The sequence below is a fragment of the Gavialis gangeticus genome, unplaced genomic scaffold (assembly GCF_001723915.1).
Source record: "Gavialis gangeticus isolate Ggan-Ray unplaced genomic scaffold, GavGan_comp1, whole genome shotgun sequence".
NCBI lineage: Eukaryota > Metazoa > Chordata > Crocodylia > Gavialidae > Gavialis > Gavialis gangeticus.
In genome coordinates, this window is record NW_017728994.1 from 78,496,750 (window position 1) to 78,515,880 (window position 19,131).

Here is a 19,131-nt window from a genome sequence, read left to right on the forward strand (position 1 = left end):
CACCCGGGGGGGGGGGGGGGGGGGAGCGGTAGTGGTCGCTGGTCCCGGTGCTGCAGCTGCACATGGAGCAGTGGTGTAGGTTGGTGGATGGCAATGGCAGCCGTCGCATGCAAGTTTCCCCTTCCACTGTTCTGGGACTGGCCGCCGCTATTCCTTGATGGAGTGTAGTTTTAAAAAGGTGCCAGATTTTTTATAATTCTGGATTTTTGATATCCAGATTTATGAGGTTATACTGTATTTTAAAATCTGTATGGTACATTCAAATTGAATGGTTTTCAGATATAGTAGTGGTAACGCTATTTAATCTTTTTGTAGTGTTTGATATACTGATACATATCAATATACCCTTTGATATATTGTCTACTACCTAGACATTTTCTGCATATTATGACATACCAAGGATCTACTGTCTGTTGATGAATAAGTATACATATCATTAAAGCTAAATGTTACACGTTTATTTGACAGGCAAGAATTTTTGTGGGTGATATGCTTTACTGGGCAAATTGCATAGTTGCAATATACTCAGACAAGATTTTGAGTATCATAATACCCTTCCTCATGTCTCAGAGAGAGAAGCAGTCACTACACAGCTTAGTAGTAGGTGGAACAAAAACCTGTTTAAAATCCATATGTAAGTAAAAACAAGGTATGACATAGTAGGCAGTTATCAAGTAGCCAACTAATCACATATTAGTTAGAAGTTATCAGGTAGCTAACAGACCAGAGAGATGCAGTAAAAATCTGATGGTGGAAGAACAAGATCATTCAGGAAGGTCATTATCACCTGCAAAGTGCAGAACTTAGTGAATATCAGGTAGATTATAATGGGCCAAGAAGTCATTGTCTGTGTCAGTGGTTCTTAACCTTTTTAGCCTCAAGGCACCCCTCCTTTGAGTCGAGGAATCGCTCCACATATTTTTATAAATTGAGCAGTACCCCATTTCAAAAACTAATGTATTTATTCTAGTGCTTGCCTCCTTTCAGAGGGGCCAGGTGCTGGTGGGGGAGGGGAGGGTACAATGGCCAGGCATCCGGGAGCCTGAGCTTGCACTTATCTCCTTATACCTGCTTATCTCCTAACACCTTGTGGCTCTCTTCAAAAGATCATGTGGTACCACAAGTGCTCCAGGCCTTGCTGAGACTCATTGGTCTATTTTAGGTCTCTGGTTCTTAGGGTGCCTACAGACATTTAGGGCCCACGCTGTAACTCATGGTGCTTTACACAAAGCACCTTGAATTAGAGCCCCCCCCCCCCATCCTGCAGATGTTCACCTGTTGGGTAAGGGGGCTCAAGCCTGCCTGCACCAGCCCTGGCCAGTGATGGAGGGGGGTGGTCCAGCAGCCTCCAAGGAGGTTGCTGAACCCCCCTGCCCTCCACAACCCTGCCTCCCTGCCACCCCAGCAGGCATTGCCAGCTGGGCTTAGCCTGGTCAGAACTGGGAGGGGTGGGAGTGGAACATAGTCCCCTCGTCTTGCAGGCCTGGCCTGGCTCTCCCAAATACTACAGGCAGAGTAACTGGGGGAGACCACAAGGCAAGGGAGCTCTGTTCCACTCCCCTCTTCTTGCCCTCTCCCAGCTCTGTCCAGGCAAAGCCCAGCTGGCAACTGCCTGCTGCTCCCTCCGTCTCCCCCTCCTTCCCCTGCTGACAGACCTGTGAAGCACAAAAATTAACCCTGGAGGGAACAAAAGTTCCATAAGGCACTGTGCTTTAGAGCATCTTCATCTAATACCTCATTTGATCAGGATTTTTTTTTTTTTGTGCAATTGGCCATTTTAAAAGCATTTTGCAGCTGAGCACATGTATTACATCATGGCTGTAGAGCACTTTCAAAGGCTTGATCACGCAATAAAATGTTACTTGTTTAAGCGCCCGTAGTGTCCAACAGGCTAATGACTTCCTGTTCCCAGGCTCGTTTCTTGACTATCTTTCAATATTTTGTAAATTTCCTTTGAGCACAAGAACTGGGTGTAATTTTCTATGAAAAATGTTCTACCTGTGTTCTAGTGTCTCTGCCCTTTATCTTTTTTGGGCTAATCATTCATTCTTGTGCATAGTTCATTTCTGTTTTCAGTTGCATAGTTTCCATGAGGGCAACTGGTGCACTAGATGAGGTATACTACATTCTGGGATAGACATATGTATGGTCTGGGGATTCGATGATTTTCTTGTTGAGAGTGTTAATTATTGTGGCAGTAGACATGAGTTGACAGGTCTTGCATTTATTGTTAAGCAGGTCTGGATCCCATTAGGTGTCTGTTGATCAGCAGAGAATTTACTTCTGATGATGAGTTGGGCAAGGTTAGGGGGTTGTTTAAAGGCCAGGAGCAGGGATGCTGGGAATATTTCTCTTTGATCTGGTCCTTTTTAAGGGTAGGGTGTATACATATTTATTTGAAAGCTTTAGTCAAAGTAAACTGAAGAAAGACACAATTTTCCCAGTTTCTTGAATTCATAAATGTTTTATATCTCATGAAGAGCAAGAGAATTTCCTAACCCCACTGTAACAGAATTTTGTTCTTCTGTAGTAAAATTGACAAGTACTTACATCATTATACATGGCTGCTATTACATTAGGCGAATGTCAGTGTCAGGTAAGATCATGGTTTTGTCAATATAATGAAAATACCAGGCAAACTAGAAAAAGTCACAATTTTCCAGCTCTAAAATTGATTTTTATTGCTCTTCTTGTAATCCTTTCTTTGGATTAAGTATTTATTATTGATGTGGTCTTTCTTTTAATCTTAATAGCTACTGACATGATAATTAATTAAAAACTACAGCTTTTTGGCCCAAATGGCACTATATTGAAATTAAAAGTGAACATCACATATTAGTTAAACCATCCTGGCAAATGCCTTGAGTACTAAGATGATTGCCTAAGCTCCTTGACAACTCCTTTCATCTTGCTGTTTGCTGCTTGACCTTTTGAGATGTTTTGATATTATTAATAGGTTTTAGCTATTATATCAGAAAGAACAAGCATAGAGATATGATAAAGTTTAGCCTTTTAATGACAGTATTACAACATTTGGGACATGCCAGTAAAAGCACTTACATTAGGTCTTTTTAGGTACACTTAGACTGTCACCAGTTAACTTTTCTTAAAAAATTAATCATTATTTCTGGATTCTGTCTCTAAATGCATACTGTAGAGAATATGAGATACATACATATCGATCCAGGCAGCTGTGAGCATCAAAGAAACTACACAGGAAGGAAGTAGTGATCCCTGTTTTTCAAAGATTTTTGAAAAATTTCTTAAGCATTGAGAATCTTTGTGGTCAAAGTGAGATCAGTGAAGACCTTGAGGTCACACAGGACTCCTGTCTTTGGTGATGTGTAAGCTGAACCTTAACTCTCCCCCTGATGCCGTGACCTTTAGGCTAAGTACAGACAGTTGAAAAGCCCAAGGCTGAATCGATTCAGTCTTTGCAGGTTAGTCTAAGATGCAGAGATTAAACTGAGAAACAACTGGACACATTTACTTTTGATTCAGGAAATTCAGCCACACGCCTGCAGTGGCTCAGGCCAGACGCCAGGGGGCTGTCTGGTGCACAGCCAGCATAGGCTGTGTGTTCGCTTCCTGCTGCCCCAAAGGTCTCTGGAATTTGCACTCCAGACTCACAGCAGCAGGACTCTTCTTGCTTCCAGGCACAGGCAGGGGCTGCTTCCAAGTGCCTCTGGGAGTTGCAATCCATAGCCACAGCTAGCAGTAAATATGAGTGGGGGAAATGGGGTTTGTCTTGGGCAGAAGTGGTGCAGTCCCTGCCTCCCCTCTTTCTCCCCTCCCCCAACCCTTCTCGGCAGGAGCAGACAGCCCAGCCCATAGCTGGAAAGCATGCTGGGATGCTGGGGGACTGTGGTTTAACTTGAACCAGGAAGGGGTCTGGGACAGAAGTTTCATAAACTGTGTGTTTGACCCAAATCAGTTAAGTCTGATACTACATTCAACCAGGTTTATCTTAAACCAGTTTCAGCCACTTTGAAGCTGGTTTATGTGCACTAAGCTTCTGTTCTGTTACAGGTTTAAACCAGTTTCTGATTATTTAAACCAGTTTATGTGTAACTTCTGCTTCTAGCCCCAGTGCCTTGATGTGGCTATGGTTGTATAAGAGAGATTTCACTGTAGTTGTTCCTTTGCTTTCCATCAAAAGTCACTGCAGGAGTTGTTATTAACGCTTTTTGGCTTTTAAGGGTGCATTCAATTATAAAAATATAACCTTAGTGCTCCATACATAGTTCATTTGCAAATTTAATGGCATTACCTCTTGTAGCAGTCAACAGTATAGTCAAGTTAATTTTTTTCCCATATTTAGTGTTTTGTTAGCTTTCTACTTCAAGAATTATGTCTTCTCTTGGCAGTAAAACAATCTCAAACACAGAATTATAATGTAAAACATTTTTGAGTTAGTCTGTATCTGATTGTTAAATACCTATTAGTTTTGTCTCCTGTCCGGTAACCTTTCTGTGACCTTCACTCTAAATACTACTCTGTGACTCCCTAGTTTTTGTGAACAGTGGGGCTTCAGTGTTTTGCATTACACATAACAAGTAAGCAAACTTCCCTATTATTTCAGCCTCGCCAATGTTTTGTGAACACTTCATTGATCAGATGAAATGTGAAAAGATTTTGCCCAAGCATACAGAAACAGGTTTCAGTTTTATTTTTGCCAGATTCCAATCAAAATTGAAAATATTCAATTCAGAGCTCTGCTTAAATTAACAGTGAAGAAGACAAATGATTTAACTTCAGAAATGAATACTGGCTTTAGTTAGGTTGTGCTGCTATTTGTCTGTCTCATGCTACTTATTTCTGGTTTGGTGAAGCCTTCCATTTAAGAAAGAATGTTATATAGATATATGGTGCTAGATATATAGTACGTATCTCTGAACAGGCACATTAATTTATAGATGCTGAGCTGTGTTTTTGTACCAGATATCTTTTCCTATAATTTAATATGCAAGATAAACTTTTCAAAGCAGTAGAGTAACTATTTCTCTTGTACCACATAGTAATCCAAGTTATTTTTGTAATTTTCTTAATTTTGTGTTTGTCCCTGCCACTGACCTATTAGCAGGTCTGTATATGCAGACTAAATGCACTTTATTGCCACAAGTGCTATTCTATGATTATTTTAGAAATATTATTACTTTTTAAAATGTTGCTGTATTCCTTTTTGTGAATATTATAAAAGATAGAACAGTTATGGTGGGAGAGATCTCTGCCCCCCAACGTAGTAAAAGATATGTAGAAGTGTAGATCTCACATAATATTTAACCTATCAACTTTTTATGATTTAAAAAATATCACTGTATAAAATATTTGACCTTTGTTTCTTCCCAAGAACCATGACAATGCCCATCCTTCCCCACTGCATCCCCCATTCAGTGCATTTGGCAGAGCTGAGGAGTTTTTTTGTTTTGTTTTGTTATTACTATTTTTTTTTTAAAACAACCCCTCTTTTCAGTAGTGTCAAACTAGGATGAATTGGCCAGGGGAAGCATGTTTATAGACTGTGTAAAGAACTTTGTCTTTGTGTGGGAATGTTGGTGACACTGTTATGGTTTGCCTGAATGAACTGCGATGACGCGGCTAATAAGGTATCCTGCTGAGTGCCACAGCGGGCCTTTCTCAGACCTCCCACTTAATTCCATTCAGCTCCAGCTCAGTGTAGCTAATTTTTCCCATTCCTTCAATTCTTTAGGCCCCCTGACAAACAGAAAAGTCAACTTTCACACCGAAGGCAAGATAAGTGCTTTAGGAAATAATCATGTAAACAGAATGTTACCTTCTGACCTGCTGCTGATACCTTGACTTGGGACAAAACCCACCAGGCTATTGCATTAGACATGGCTATTAAAAGAATAATGCAGCTGATCCTCCTTACAGAGTGTCCCAAGAAATGGTTTAGCCAAATCACTGTGCCTCTTGTCACATTGAATCATGTGCAGCTGCTTCCCTCCATCACCAAATTGCTGATATTAAGCTGCTTTTTGTACTCTCCTTTCAGTGACTGTATGTGAGGGATAAGTGTAAAAGCAAGTGAAAGTCAATAATGCCTCTGCTTATCCTGTTATTTTCTGAACTAACCAGAATGAACTACTACCATATATACAGTAGGCCGTATACCTTTATAAAGGAAAATGTATGTTAAATAAGTATAGTATATGTTGACTTTTTATTTTCAGTGCCAAAAATAAATTACTGAACTATTTTAACAACTTTTAATAATTGCTGATTTAAACATTATTAATAGAGTGTTCCACTTGACACTCCATATTATCTCTGATCTATATATACTTGACACTTTGCCTAAGATTTTTAAAGATATTTGGGTTTTGGTTGTCCTATTTGCATTCATTTGAATCTTTTTTATTCTTGATGGGAATATGTTCTTAAATCTTGTACATGATTTAAAAATTTAAACCTCCATTGTCCTACTCATTGATAACACTAGCCCAACCTTGGTACTTGATTCTACAAATATGTCTACATTTCAGTATATTTACCTGGGCAAGTACTTACCGGCTTGACTTGTGAGGGTTCATCTATACTGCTAATTTAGGCTTTTGTTTAGATTCGTCCTTTATCTCGCTTCTGCCTTCACAAAAAGCCTAAGTTTTGCCATGCTTTCAGGTGAGGTTAACTGGACTCATTGGAGTCTAAAGGCAGAAAGAACCTGAGTGCTTTGTTCATTCACATGACTTTGCACTGTGCAATGAGTGTGCTGCCTAAATCACTTTGTTGCTGATAGTGCTTCCCATAGTTCCCTACAGCATGCCTTGAATGACAAACATTCCCCCTGTCACAGCCCGGGAAAGGATCGTAGGGTTTTGGCACAATTTACTTGTCTAATGTCAGAAATCTGTGGAACCTTGTGATGTCATAAAATTATGGCATTTTAAAGAGGTCTCAGGTGAAGGTTTCATGTTGTTTCAGCAAGTCAGTGCTGAGTATGAATGTGCCCCCAGAATTCCTACCAATTCACACATGTAGGTGTTGCCTGAATGCCGGACACTGATTTGAGTCTAACTTTGCAGTGTGGTAAGGTAAGCCATCCACTCAGACTCAGGGATCAGCCAACTTCAGGCTGCAGTGAAGATACGCCTTTTGTATTGTAACGAGCAGTGGGTGACCGAGGTATGAACCCCAGGATCTGAGTTAAAGGGGGCGGTACTCAGAGAGGGGGCAGAGCTCACAGCCAGGTGGAGGGTTTTGCTATGGGGGAAGTGCCACTGAATTCAGTATTGTGACATTCCCATGGCAACGGGATTCAGTAGCACTGGTTGACAGCAGTGGCGGTAGGAGGACAGAAAGGTTCTTGCATTAACCCTCTGCTGGCTGCATCAACACTTAGCACTCCTGCCGTGCCGATCCTTCCCCGTTCCCCCCTCCCTCCACACAACCAGCATCTCCCAGAGGAGAGAAAAGGAGATGGGGCACAAGGCTGATGAGGGGACTGGGACTGCTGGGGTTTGCACCCAGTGTGCCAATCTGACCACTTACTTCTCTGCTTAGTAGTTTAACCTGACTTTGAATACTTGCCAGTGAGACTATTTCTAATGCTGTAGCCATGGGACTATTTCTAGTGCTGTAGCCATGGCTCCAGTTCAGCAAAACACTCAAGCACATTGTGAACTTTTAAGCATGTGAATTAACTAAGCAAACATTTGGGCATATTTTTAACTTGAATAATGCTTAAAAGCCACTGACGACAATGGGACTGAACTACATGCTTAAGTGCCTTGTTCAGTTGGCACCCATATTGTGGCATATTTTGCTTAAGAAAAAAATAAAATAAAAATGCCTACTGAGAGAAACAGGGTATTCTTAGAGGGCCTATTAAGATACTGGCCTGTAAAATTAAAGCTTCATAATACGATGCTAAGCCAAGCACTTGCCTGTCCCTAACTGAATTACTGTTTCCCATTTTGATTTATTTTTCTTCAAATGTGACATTGATTGTAAAGAACCAGAAAAGAACAGCATAGGTGGTTTGACATATGATTAACTTTCAATATAACCAGAGATGGGTAGAAAAAAAGGAATAATTTAGTCCAGAAGGAGAGTGAAAATAAAGTATTTAAACTCTGAAAAACTAGTATAAACTCATTGGTCCTTTATTTTACACTACCATTAATATCAGAACCAAGGACTGCTTATAAAATTGATAATTAAATAACATTAGTATCTCATGGACTTCACTTCCTCATACAGTCAATGCTGTGAATGGATTCAGCAGAAGAGTGAATAATTGTATTCCTAAATACAATACACTAAATACACTAAAACATTTACAGATATGAAGAAGTAAAGAACGTCAGGATAACCAAATGTCAAGCATAAACCAATTGCCCATCTAATCCAGGAATTAATATTACATCCAACCTTATAGTGTTCACCTTGAGTTTGTATTTATAACATTTCCTCTTTAAAATTTTTAAGTAAGCAATTACAACTCTTATCCTAGTATCCATTAATGTAGACATGTTTTGCAAATAAGAATTGCCTTCTGGAAATACTTTGTAATTATGGTAGTGAAAGTGTTATTCCCACCTACTTTGTAATCTTTTTGGAGGTATTTACATTCAAGTACTGTTTCTGTTTCAATAGTTTATGTTCTAACCCAGTCGTTGCCCTCTCTGTATCACAACAGACATACAATTTAAAACTTAATGGATTTTAGTTTGAACTTTTATGTAAAACTGTAAAAAAAAAAAAAAAAAAATAGTTGTGTAGCTTTAATTTTTATTCACTTATCTGCTAGTCATATTTACCACAAGCTGTCCAAAAAACCTTTTACAGGAAGGATTAAAACCTGAATATATGTTGTGGCCTTTTTGATAATCTGATACCAACAGCAAATAAAAGCTGCATGAAATAGCACTGGATCCTCCCACTAAGAAACATTAAATTAATGCTGGTGACATGGGTTAGTTGCTTTCTTTTTATATGATTCAGATTTATCACTCCATTGGGTGATTCACTGCAACCTTTTAGAGGATTATTTGATTCATGGCATGTTCAAAAGGAAATTGTGATAACAGTAAATACTCAAGTAAAATAAAGCAACTTTCAAAGCTCTCCTCTCCTGCTTGAAAACAAACTTTTTTACTTTTGCTGAGGAAATAGAGGTGTCATCATTTCTTTATTGACATTTGATGAGATATGGAGATTGACAGTTTAAATGACAAGGCAAGAGAAGTAGAACACTTTTTCAGAGAACTCTCGCTCCTGCTGTTACCCTGTTTCAGTCTATGACCTCCCTCAAACATCATTATATAATGACTTATCATGGACCTTATTTCATACTGGTGCCTGGAATGCAGCTGCTATTTCTTCCACTGACTGGTAGAAGAGGAACTACTTAAATATTTTACTTTACTATCTCCTTGTCTGCCAACTTGGGAATGGATTCTGCAACCTTAATCAAGATCCGATAAGACTAGTCTGATTGTTTTCACTGGGACAAGAGGCAGTAGTAAGGATTCAAGAGTTGGGCCATTGAGTCACCACATTATTGAAATTGCCCTAAGATTTAGGTATCCCTTGAATAAGAAACAGTTCTAGAAACCAGGGAACCAGATCACTTATATTGTTGACTGATTTCATTTTTGAAAGTAAGTAGTCTATTATTAAGCATTATAGGAATTTTTAACAATCACAAGTGAATATATTCTGTTGTCTGGGGAATTTGTAAAAATATTTAGTTGCATGGAAATCTTATAAAAACCTGACACACATCTATGTCTTGTGGAGTGACCACCAAAATTCAGAGTCATGACTCCTCTTTTCTCAATTCCTTGCTTCACCTCTCAATTGCTGTGTCATTTGGGAGGTTAGAAAAGAGTTTACTTCTGTGCCTTTGTCTTCCCATCTGTGAAATAGGATTCTGCCTCTTGCACAATTAACAATGACATTGTGAAAATAAATATCTCCATAATGCTTTAAACATGGAAGATAAAACTGTTTGTTGTCAGACAGAAATTTTTTGAAATATCAGATTGAGAATGAAAATTAAGAAAAATATCTTTGTAAGGTAGACCTTCAATGCTGAGGTCATTTGAGTAACTTGAGGACTTCAGTTAAGCTTAATTTAGCCTTTAAAACTGTACAGTAACAAAAAGTATGTGGACATCAAGAAGTTTTTAAAATTAACCATTTTCCAGCTTTAAGATTACTTTGATTTGTTTTCAAAATGATTCCCAATTAAATCAGGTAATGTGCGAGTGTATGGAACAACTGGATTTTAATGAATTGATTGGAAGCACAACTAATCTGCTGATTTGTTCTTCATAACTGACTGAGCTTTTTCAAGTTAATCTAGGTAAGAGAGTCTAAATGGCTACTTATGGCACACTGTTTGTTTGAAAAATTCATCTTTGCATAGTACAATCCAAGATACCATCTTCATAATATCAGTTTATTTTAAGATGTCTCCTTTAAACCTTGATGTAATTCTAGTGATCTCTTTCAGCTTTTGTCAGCAGTAAATGGCACTGAACAAAGTCAGAGCTGTGATATGAATTGGGGAAGTTGGCAATGCAAACAAATCTTTTCTTGTGTACAGATTGTATATCAGATTTTGCAATGGTAGCGTTAGCAAATTGTGGTAATGTAAATGGTTTAACTTTTAATCTCTCATTTTCCTTGAAGTGCCATGAGGGGACTAATCAAACTAATGTTACAAATGGATCAGTACTGACAGGCTTTTCTTGATGGTTGGTTGCAGTTGACAGTATATAGAATTTATTAATAGTAAGCACAATACTTTGTCAGCTGAATGGAGAATTTGGAGGTTTTATTACCAGGAAAGGATAGTTCTTTGCAGGAGACTGTTTCAAATAGTCACTGACTTAGGTTCAGTGTACATGATTTTTTCACTGGAATAATATTGTTTATGTAATAGATTGTCATTAACGAAAAATGTAGTGGATTTTTTTAAGAGCAACCCAGTATCTCACTGTAAATTTTGAGATGTGTTCTTATTTTATAGCTTTGAAATGTCAGAATAGGTGTAATATATTTGAACTTTTACAGCCATTTAAAACAAATGTCTTCTAGCGGGATATTATTGTTCCAGAGGCTACTTAGTATGGATTTCTATATACTTCTTTAACTATCCATGTGGGTCTTTAGCTTCAACTAAACTGTGATTTTTGGCATCATGCTGCTCATATATATATTTACTGTCAGACTATGTCTAATTTATTGTCTCAGACTTGTTATTTCTTTTTGTGTACTGTACACCTAATATGCTAGGCCTCCCTCCCCTCAAACTGTAGCTGTAACATTTTGGTTTGTTACTTTATGGTCTCGTTGGTTAATAATAGGAAATTAATTAGTTGGTTCCTGTCTCAAGGTAGTGAAGTGTTGATTCAGTGACTCTCATTTAATTATTTTATGTTGTTAATGTTGAAGGATTTGCCCAATACCAAGATCTGTAGAAGCATGTACAGTTGTTTAATAGCAGCAAATAATTAATATTTGACCTAAGATTTTTTTTTAAATGAAACTCTTTGAAAAAATGAACAGTGATCCTTCCCACCTAAACAAAGGCCAGAAAAGAGAGTTTGGCTTTATTTCACACCCTGAAAGTTAGTGGAATTGGTGTTAATAGATACCAAAGTAAAAGACCCCTCTACTTATAGGCATACAAACATTTGTAGCATCTATTCCTCAACTGTTACGTCAGTATGCAAGGAAAGAGATGATTTCTCAGGAAGCCATAATCTAGCCATGGGGGACATTATAGATCAATATTATCACTGATAGTAATAAACAGTGTGTAGTACTTCTAAACCAGTTTTTCATCCCTGAATCTCAGAGTGCTGAATAAATACAGGTAAACATTGCAATCCCTATGTTACAGAGAGTAAACTTACAACAGAAGCTTTAAGGCAGGCATTCTAATATAGAAGTATCCACTACTTCTGTATGATTCAGTTTTTAGGTCCCAAACTTGAAACACCAAGATCGGATTTTCGGAGGTGCAGAAATGTGTTCCTTGTCCTTTGATCATCATTTTCCTCTTTTTCTGAACTGAACTGCAGTTTGCCCTTATCCAACTTCCCATTTTAACTGAACATTGAGAAACAAATATACCATAACATCTGGGTTTGTGTAAATAGAGACAGACCTACAAGTCATCTTAAGTACATGAACCAGCACATCCAATTCAGTTGTTCATATATAGTGAAGCTTTAATCCAGTAAAAAGAACTGCTTCTTATATTACAAGAATAATATTGTTTGTGTTCAAATTTGAAACATAATTGTGAATACATGACTTGCATTAAAATATTTTAACATTTTGCAGTTGCAGTCCCTGGAGATTTTTTGTATAGTACAATAGGTACAGTCTTATATAAATTTAAAGCTCAGTGACAGCAGTTAATGTGTTTTTGTATGCCTTTTCAGAATAATAGATCAGCGGTTTGAGAAAGTTTCGTATTTTATCTTTGGAGATTTCAACTTTCGACTGGATTCCAAAGCTGTAGTAGAGGTAGGATTTTCTGTGTTCTTCAGTGCTGGGCACTTTTTAATGTCTTCACTTCTTGCATTGTTTTTCTTTGGAGAGAAAATCATAAAGTGTCTTAAAGCAAAGCATTTAATATTGATGTCAAATTTGCCAAAGAACATTTTTATCCTGAACGCTTAACAGGTAACTGAAAATGACTAAGGAATTAGTCAGATTAAATAAAAAGTAGCCGGGCATACTACTAGTTTTCAGTTATTTCCCAAGAATGCAATTGTGTACTATGCTAACCAAATGCTTTAGAATGAATAGACTGATTATGTATGCCTTGATTTGGAGAGAACCAGGTATTCTCTGTTCAGAAAGGCAGCAACAGTTCAGAAAACTGTTGTGCGGGCTTAGCATTTCTGTGGATTAAGAGAACTCATTTTCTCCCTCATTTGCCCGCCAGTCATTCATTCAGGTCTAAGAAGTTCTAATATTCTAGCTGTCAAATATGGTGCATTTATTATAATCCCTGTGGGCTAAGCCTTAACAGTTCCAACTTGCTCTTCTCCCCAGGGGCAAAATCCAAAATGCAGCTAAAATACTGGATCTCTGTAGGGCGGGGGTGGGGGAAACCTGCTGTGAAGAGCACATACAGAGGGAGTTGCAGATTCCTGTCTGCCCCACAACATTGCTGTCTTATTGCTGTCTTCACTGGACAACACGAATTGCAGGTGGACTTGAGGGGGGTCTCAGGTGTTTTTAAGAAAAGCCAGGGGTTGCAAGAGTGAAAGGGAAGATTCTGTCCCTTCAACTACTGTAGGATTCTTTGTGCAAAGTACTTAACACTTGTAGTTCTTGCATGACTCCAGAATTTCATTTTAAGTTTTGCCTGTTGTCATGTGCTATATCTCACAATGCTCTTTGTTTTTTAGAGATAAATGCATGTTTACGCATAAAGCAAGTGAGGAAATTTACATAAAACTAGAGATATTTCCTAAACTTCTAAGACAGGATGCCATAAAAATCACATGTTCTATAAATATATTCATGACTGGAATATATGCACATCTTTGTGGGGCTGGCATCTTAGTATGGGAAGATGAACAGAGGATCTGTATAAAAGCCAAACAGAATACGGTAAACCATTTTCATCATGAGTTGAGATTACCTTGAGTTTATTGCTAAAGCTCAGCTCCAAGTAACACAAGGTCAGAAATAATATCCAGGGTTGACAAGCACTTTAATCTCATGGTTTTTCCTTTTTAATTCCCAGAGATATCATAGTGTCTTTTTGCCGTCCTTGAGGGCACACGTGTGTCTTCTTTTAAACCAAAAGCTAATGCTGCTTTGTCGTTTACACAGCAAGAAATGTGTGCGCCCAAAGATGGGGTTCCCTTCTCTTAGCAGTGTGATGCATCCCCCATTCCACCTGGGATGTTCAGTCTCTGATCTGCTGAAAAGTAATAGTGTTTCATGTGGCAACTGGTGTACATAGCTTGATAACCCTCCATATGGAAGCACTTATTTGATGCAGTCCTTTTTCTAATGGACAAAACTGAGGGATAATTTAAATGAAATGCAAAACACTGATTTAGAATATTCAACTTTTTGTTATGCTATAAGCCAAAGAAAACTCTATTGGCCATTTACTACCCCCAAAACTTCAATGTTTAGATAATAATGAAGTCGGTTACATAGTCATCGTTCTTGGAATGTCAGTGTTATTTTTTTACTTCATTCAGGTTGCAGTGATGTAGGTGAGAATATGAGAACATCAGTCAGTCATGCTTCAGCAGAAATATTTCCTTTGTCCTGAGAGATTCTGAGCACCCTAAGCTACCAATGCCTTAATTACTCTTTAGGATTGGACCAGTAGAAAATGGTTTCCCAATTTGCTAATTTTTATTAAGTTTTTAGTTGAGGCTTCTATTACATTAGAAATCTTGCCACCAACTTTAAAATATTCCGTAAACATACATGTATTATATATGTTCATACTATATTACCTTGTATGGCACACAGTACGTGCAAGTTATGATAACTTATCCAAATGTAAAAGCTACATGAGTGCTAAGTAAGCAATATATTAAGGGTAATGGTGAAACAACTAAAAATGAGTCTGTAAATTTAGTCAGGCCTCTGATAACATCATAAACCCTAACACTGAAGCGGTAGGTAAAATGATGGTTCTCTCTCTCATTTTGGGTCACTTTAGTAATTAAATCATATTCATGTTTGGTTATTCCATTAATTGTTGTTGACAAGTAAAGCATATTTTTTCAGTTCAAAATATTTCTTGGTTTTAAAGTGATTCTCTCCTAACAAAACAAATGATATTACCCATAAAGGACATGAATCACACAGCAGATTCAGTAATAGGAAATGCTAATAAAAAACATACTTAGTACTTGTATAGCACGTCTCATCTTCAAAGTGCTTTTGACATTAATTAACATTTGTTACCTATCCAAACCTAAGGGTACAGAGAAGATTCAGGTCAACCATGAATCAAACTTATTTGCACATCTTTTCCTAGAATAGCTAATATAGAAAAAATGCAATTCTCTTCTCTTCCATTCTTTTTTTGATAATAAGCATATGACATTACTCTACGATTTGTTATTACATAATAGAAGGCCCTATTGCAATAACACATGCATACAGTTCAAGTCGCAAGTAACAATACATTTGTAGCAGTCTTTTGCATTTAGTACAAGTATTGCTATATCTGTGGCATCCTGAACATGTAAAACATGGCTGTGGCATGCATGCGCAATTTACTTCATAGATATGATAGTAGTGGAAAGATTCCTCAGACTTCTGAGGTTCCATAGTAGCATGTGGATTATGAATTAAACGTGGCAAGTGCATAACACTCTCTTTTGGTAAGGGTGTGGTGATAGGTGTAGATTCTTAGGGGACTGAGCAGAATCTGAAGCCTAATTTTAAATGATTCACTCGCAAATAATTTCTAATAAAATGATTCTGCAAGCGCACCTTAATTATTTGAATTTATGTAGCACTTTTCATCCAGAAGGACCCTAAAACACTTTACAAACTGATTTATACTTGTTGCAGCTCAAGCCCTCGCTAACATAGCAATCACTATAGTCAGTGGAAAGTGAAATGATTTTGGCCAAGGTCATACACCAAGTCAGTGACGGAATGGGAAACGGAACTGATTAAGCTGGAGTGGCCATCCACCACTTTTTGTAAAACCAGTCAAGGGTAGTGCCAGATTTAACAGATCGCAGTGCATTTTATGGGACAGTTTGAATTTGCAAATGTAAAATGAGTAGGATATATGTTTGAATTTGAGCCTTCCAAGGATCATCTGGTGCCCTTTTTGCATATGCACATGCAAGTCTCTAATATTAGGTATTCATTTCACTATTTGGTTGTCTATTAAATGCCAGTATTCAAAGGGTCAGTCCTCCGAACTAGAATATTTGTATCTGTTACTAAATTTCTCTCTCCTTTTCCTACGTACCTTTTCCCCTCTGTCATAAAAGCACAGAGTGCCAAGTATTTAATTACTGTAAAACGCTATAAGCAACAGGTAACCATTCACAGAATTATAGGATAAGCATATCTTATAGCAGCATAATGTAATATATTTCTAAAGACTTAGTCAATATATCTATTGAAAGAGGGAATAAGAAAGCTGTTTCCATACACCCAAGTGCAGTGTGCTACATCACATGCCAAAACGTTTTCCTTATTAATTTATAATTAATAGGCAATAAATCATTAGTGTATAATTTATTAAAGATGTTATAGGAACCTAAATCTAAAGTAGTATTGATTTCTTTGCTAGGAAATTCTGCTTTACTGTTGTTGGAGCAATCCAGGGAGGATCAATAAAACAGGCATAGGCTTCTAGTGATTTCAAGATCCATATGTGCATGAACAAGTATGTTGTCCAGAGGGATAAACTGGCAGACAAGAAATAGGATGTCAGCAGCATACCAAGCATAGCAAATATTGAAGAAATAGAATTGTTCTACAATGGACTTGAATTATAGTTTGAGTCTAATCTATAGCTTGGCACAATGGTGTACAGTAAAGTTTTTAGAAAAATAACTACTGCTCAGACATATTAGCCTCTTCTAAGCATTTTAAAATGGCTAATTGCAAGTTTCCATATTGTATTAAATCCAATGTTCTTTGGCCTACGTATGACCAAAAAGAAAATGAATCTTTTCTCTAAAGAGTCTTTCCTGATGGTTCTGCTTGTGCCAACTCTCAAAATGTAACATGGCTACTCACAGACACAAGAAATTATAAGATATAAGGTACCCCTTCCTGTATACTAAGTACCCATCAGCACTTGCACAGAAAGTGAGAAAGCAGGCTCCATGGGAATGGTTTCATCTTGGGACATGCATGGTGCCAGTTCTAAGTAACAGTCCCATGCTTAGGGCTCATAGCAAAGAGAAAATGCCATGGGGACCATTACTTTAATAAAAATCAATAATATGTTAATCTTATAAACTGACATATGAGGTAAATTATTTACATCAGTACAAGAGAGAAGGTAACCAGTTTGTGGGCCCAAGCAGAATAAGTAAAAAAAAATATAAGGCCTCCTTGGAAATGAGGCAAATTTACTTTGTACAGCTTTTATACTTTGGATTATGCTGGAGCTTGAATTACAGCTCTCCTTAAAACTAGAATTTGATATGTATATGCTACCAGATGTTAGTTTTTATGGCTCTGTGTTGCTGTTTAATAAGCCACCAAGTTCATCATTCAGCTAAAACACTGTTAGGTCACCAGTCTTCCTTACTATATTAATGTACTAAAGAATAAACATCACTTTATTGCTTTGTTACCCTGCACACCTAATCAATTGCTGGAGCCACAAGACTACTGTTAATTGGTATCTACTTTGTCACAGTTTAGATAGTATAGATGTAGGTTTTAGCTCATTATTCTTTTAATCATAGCTCTTCCAGCTATGTTTACTTTAGAGGGGAATAGTGACTTTCCTTGTTTATGTCAGTTTGGGGCTTAAATTACTATTGTGGTTTTAAAATCCCTGTAAAGCTTAGAGTGAAAGGTATGACATATGAATGTCAAGAGAGAAGGACAAAGAGAACATCCTAGTATCCTAATCTATTTGAAATCTCTGGCTTACAAACATCTATTTTTGTTTTGTTTTGCATCCTTTGACCTATAGAAAATATCTTGTTATTCATAATGATATATTACCATATTTATTTGAATAGAAGATGATCCCTCTCCCCAGTAATTAGAATCTATATATGGAAAATGTATAGATGTGTTATAATTTTCCAGGTATAGAATCTAATTATTGAAAGTTTGCCTTGAACTGCTACAAGTTTTAGCACAGATACTCCATAACCACAGTGTTAAGCAGCACTTTTATATGTACTTGTGTATAGTATAAACCAGGGACAGGCAATTATTTTGGGTGAAGGCTGCTTACTGAGTTTTGGCAAGCCATCGAGGACCACATGACAGGCAGCCAGGGGCAGATAAATATTAAATTTCTAAATTTTTTAGGGGCCCTGCGGGCTGGATACAATGACCTGGCAGGCCACATGTGGCCCGTGGGCCACATTTTGTCTGCCTCTGGTAAAAAATGTGTGCGATAATAATCCAAAGCCAAAAGGTTTGTGATTTACCATATAGTTCATTCGGCTAGGCCTCAACAGAGACAACAGTGTTTCAAGCCATAGTGACCCCAAAGCTCAGCATTGACTGCCCATTATGTGTATGTACTCCAAATACCCTAAACAAAGGATCCATGTGCTAATAGACACCTACTCATGGCAGGAACCATTTACCCATATGGGCCATGGGTTTTATAGTCATGTTCAGTATTGGTTATACTTAATCACCTACATAGATGGTTTCTATTACTGAGCACATGCTGCTTTTGGCAGCAGTTTAATGATAGTGCAATTAATGAGGTTTGTTTGTATGCAAATGTAAGATGAGGGGTTTTTTTCCCATTCTGATTGGGGAGAAAAAAAATCCTCATCTATTAGAGTAAATACAGGATATACTATACCTTCTTGTTCATCTTTGAATTTGTAGTGGACAGATTGATAATACTAACATAATAAAAGCTTCCACTCATGTCTAAGCTAGTGTACCATAACCCTTACTTGTACCCCTCTGTCTAATGGGGCTTTCAGGAATCACTAGTGAAGACAGTTGCAAGCCACCAATTTCATTTCATTTGTACAATACAGCAAATGTGGTTCGTCTTTCTAACAGCATGCATCTTACAACCAGTATTTTGAAAGAATTCTTTTTATTCAAAAACTTCACTGTGAAAGGTTCATTGACACAATGATCTCATTTACTATGGCCTCTGATTCATCTTCCTTTTTTCTTCTAAAAGTTTCCAACAAAGTCAGAAACTTAAAATGTGAATTGATCATTATAACTGATCACTATAATAGATGTAAGACCAACTCATTTCTATTCACAGATATTTAAATTTAATTAATATTTAATTTAAATTTATTTAAGTTTTCTTCACCTGTAAAATGTAATGATTTTTTCTTGCATTCAAGTCTACTTTGCTTTATATTTGTTGTATTTTAAAGCTAGTTTTTAAAGCTTTTTGGTGGTTCTGCTTTGCTGTGCTTGCAGTAATTCCCCTCAATTACTTTACCTTCTCAT

General features: G+C 37.4%; 1 protein-coding gene across 1 annotated transcript in view; it reads left to right on the plus strand.

Annotated features, from left to right (window-relative positions):
* Positions 1–19,131, plus strand: part of INPP5A (inositol polyphosphate-5-phosphatase A) — a 524,426-nt gene that overhangs the window by 386,389 nt on the left and 118,906 nt on the right. The window contains exon 9 of the mRNA XM_019503024.1: positions 12,426–12,510. Coding sequence (XP_019358569.1) covers positions 12,426–12,510 — 85 coding nt within the window. The remainder of the gene's footprint in view (positions 1–12,425; positions 12,511–19,131) is intronic.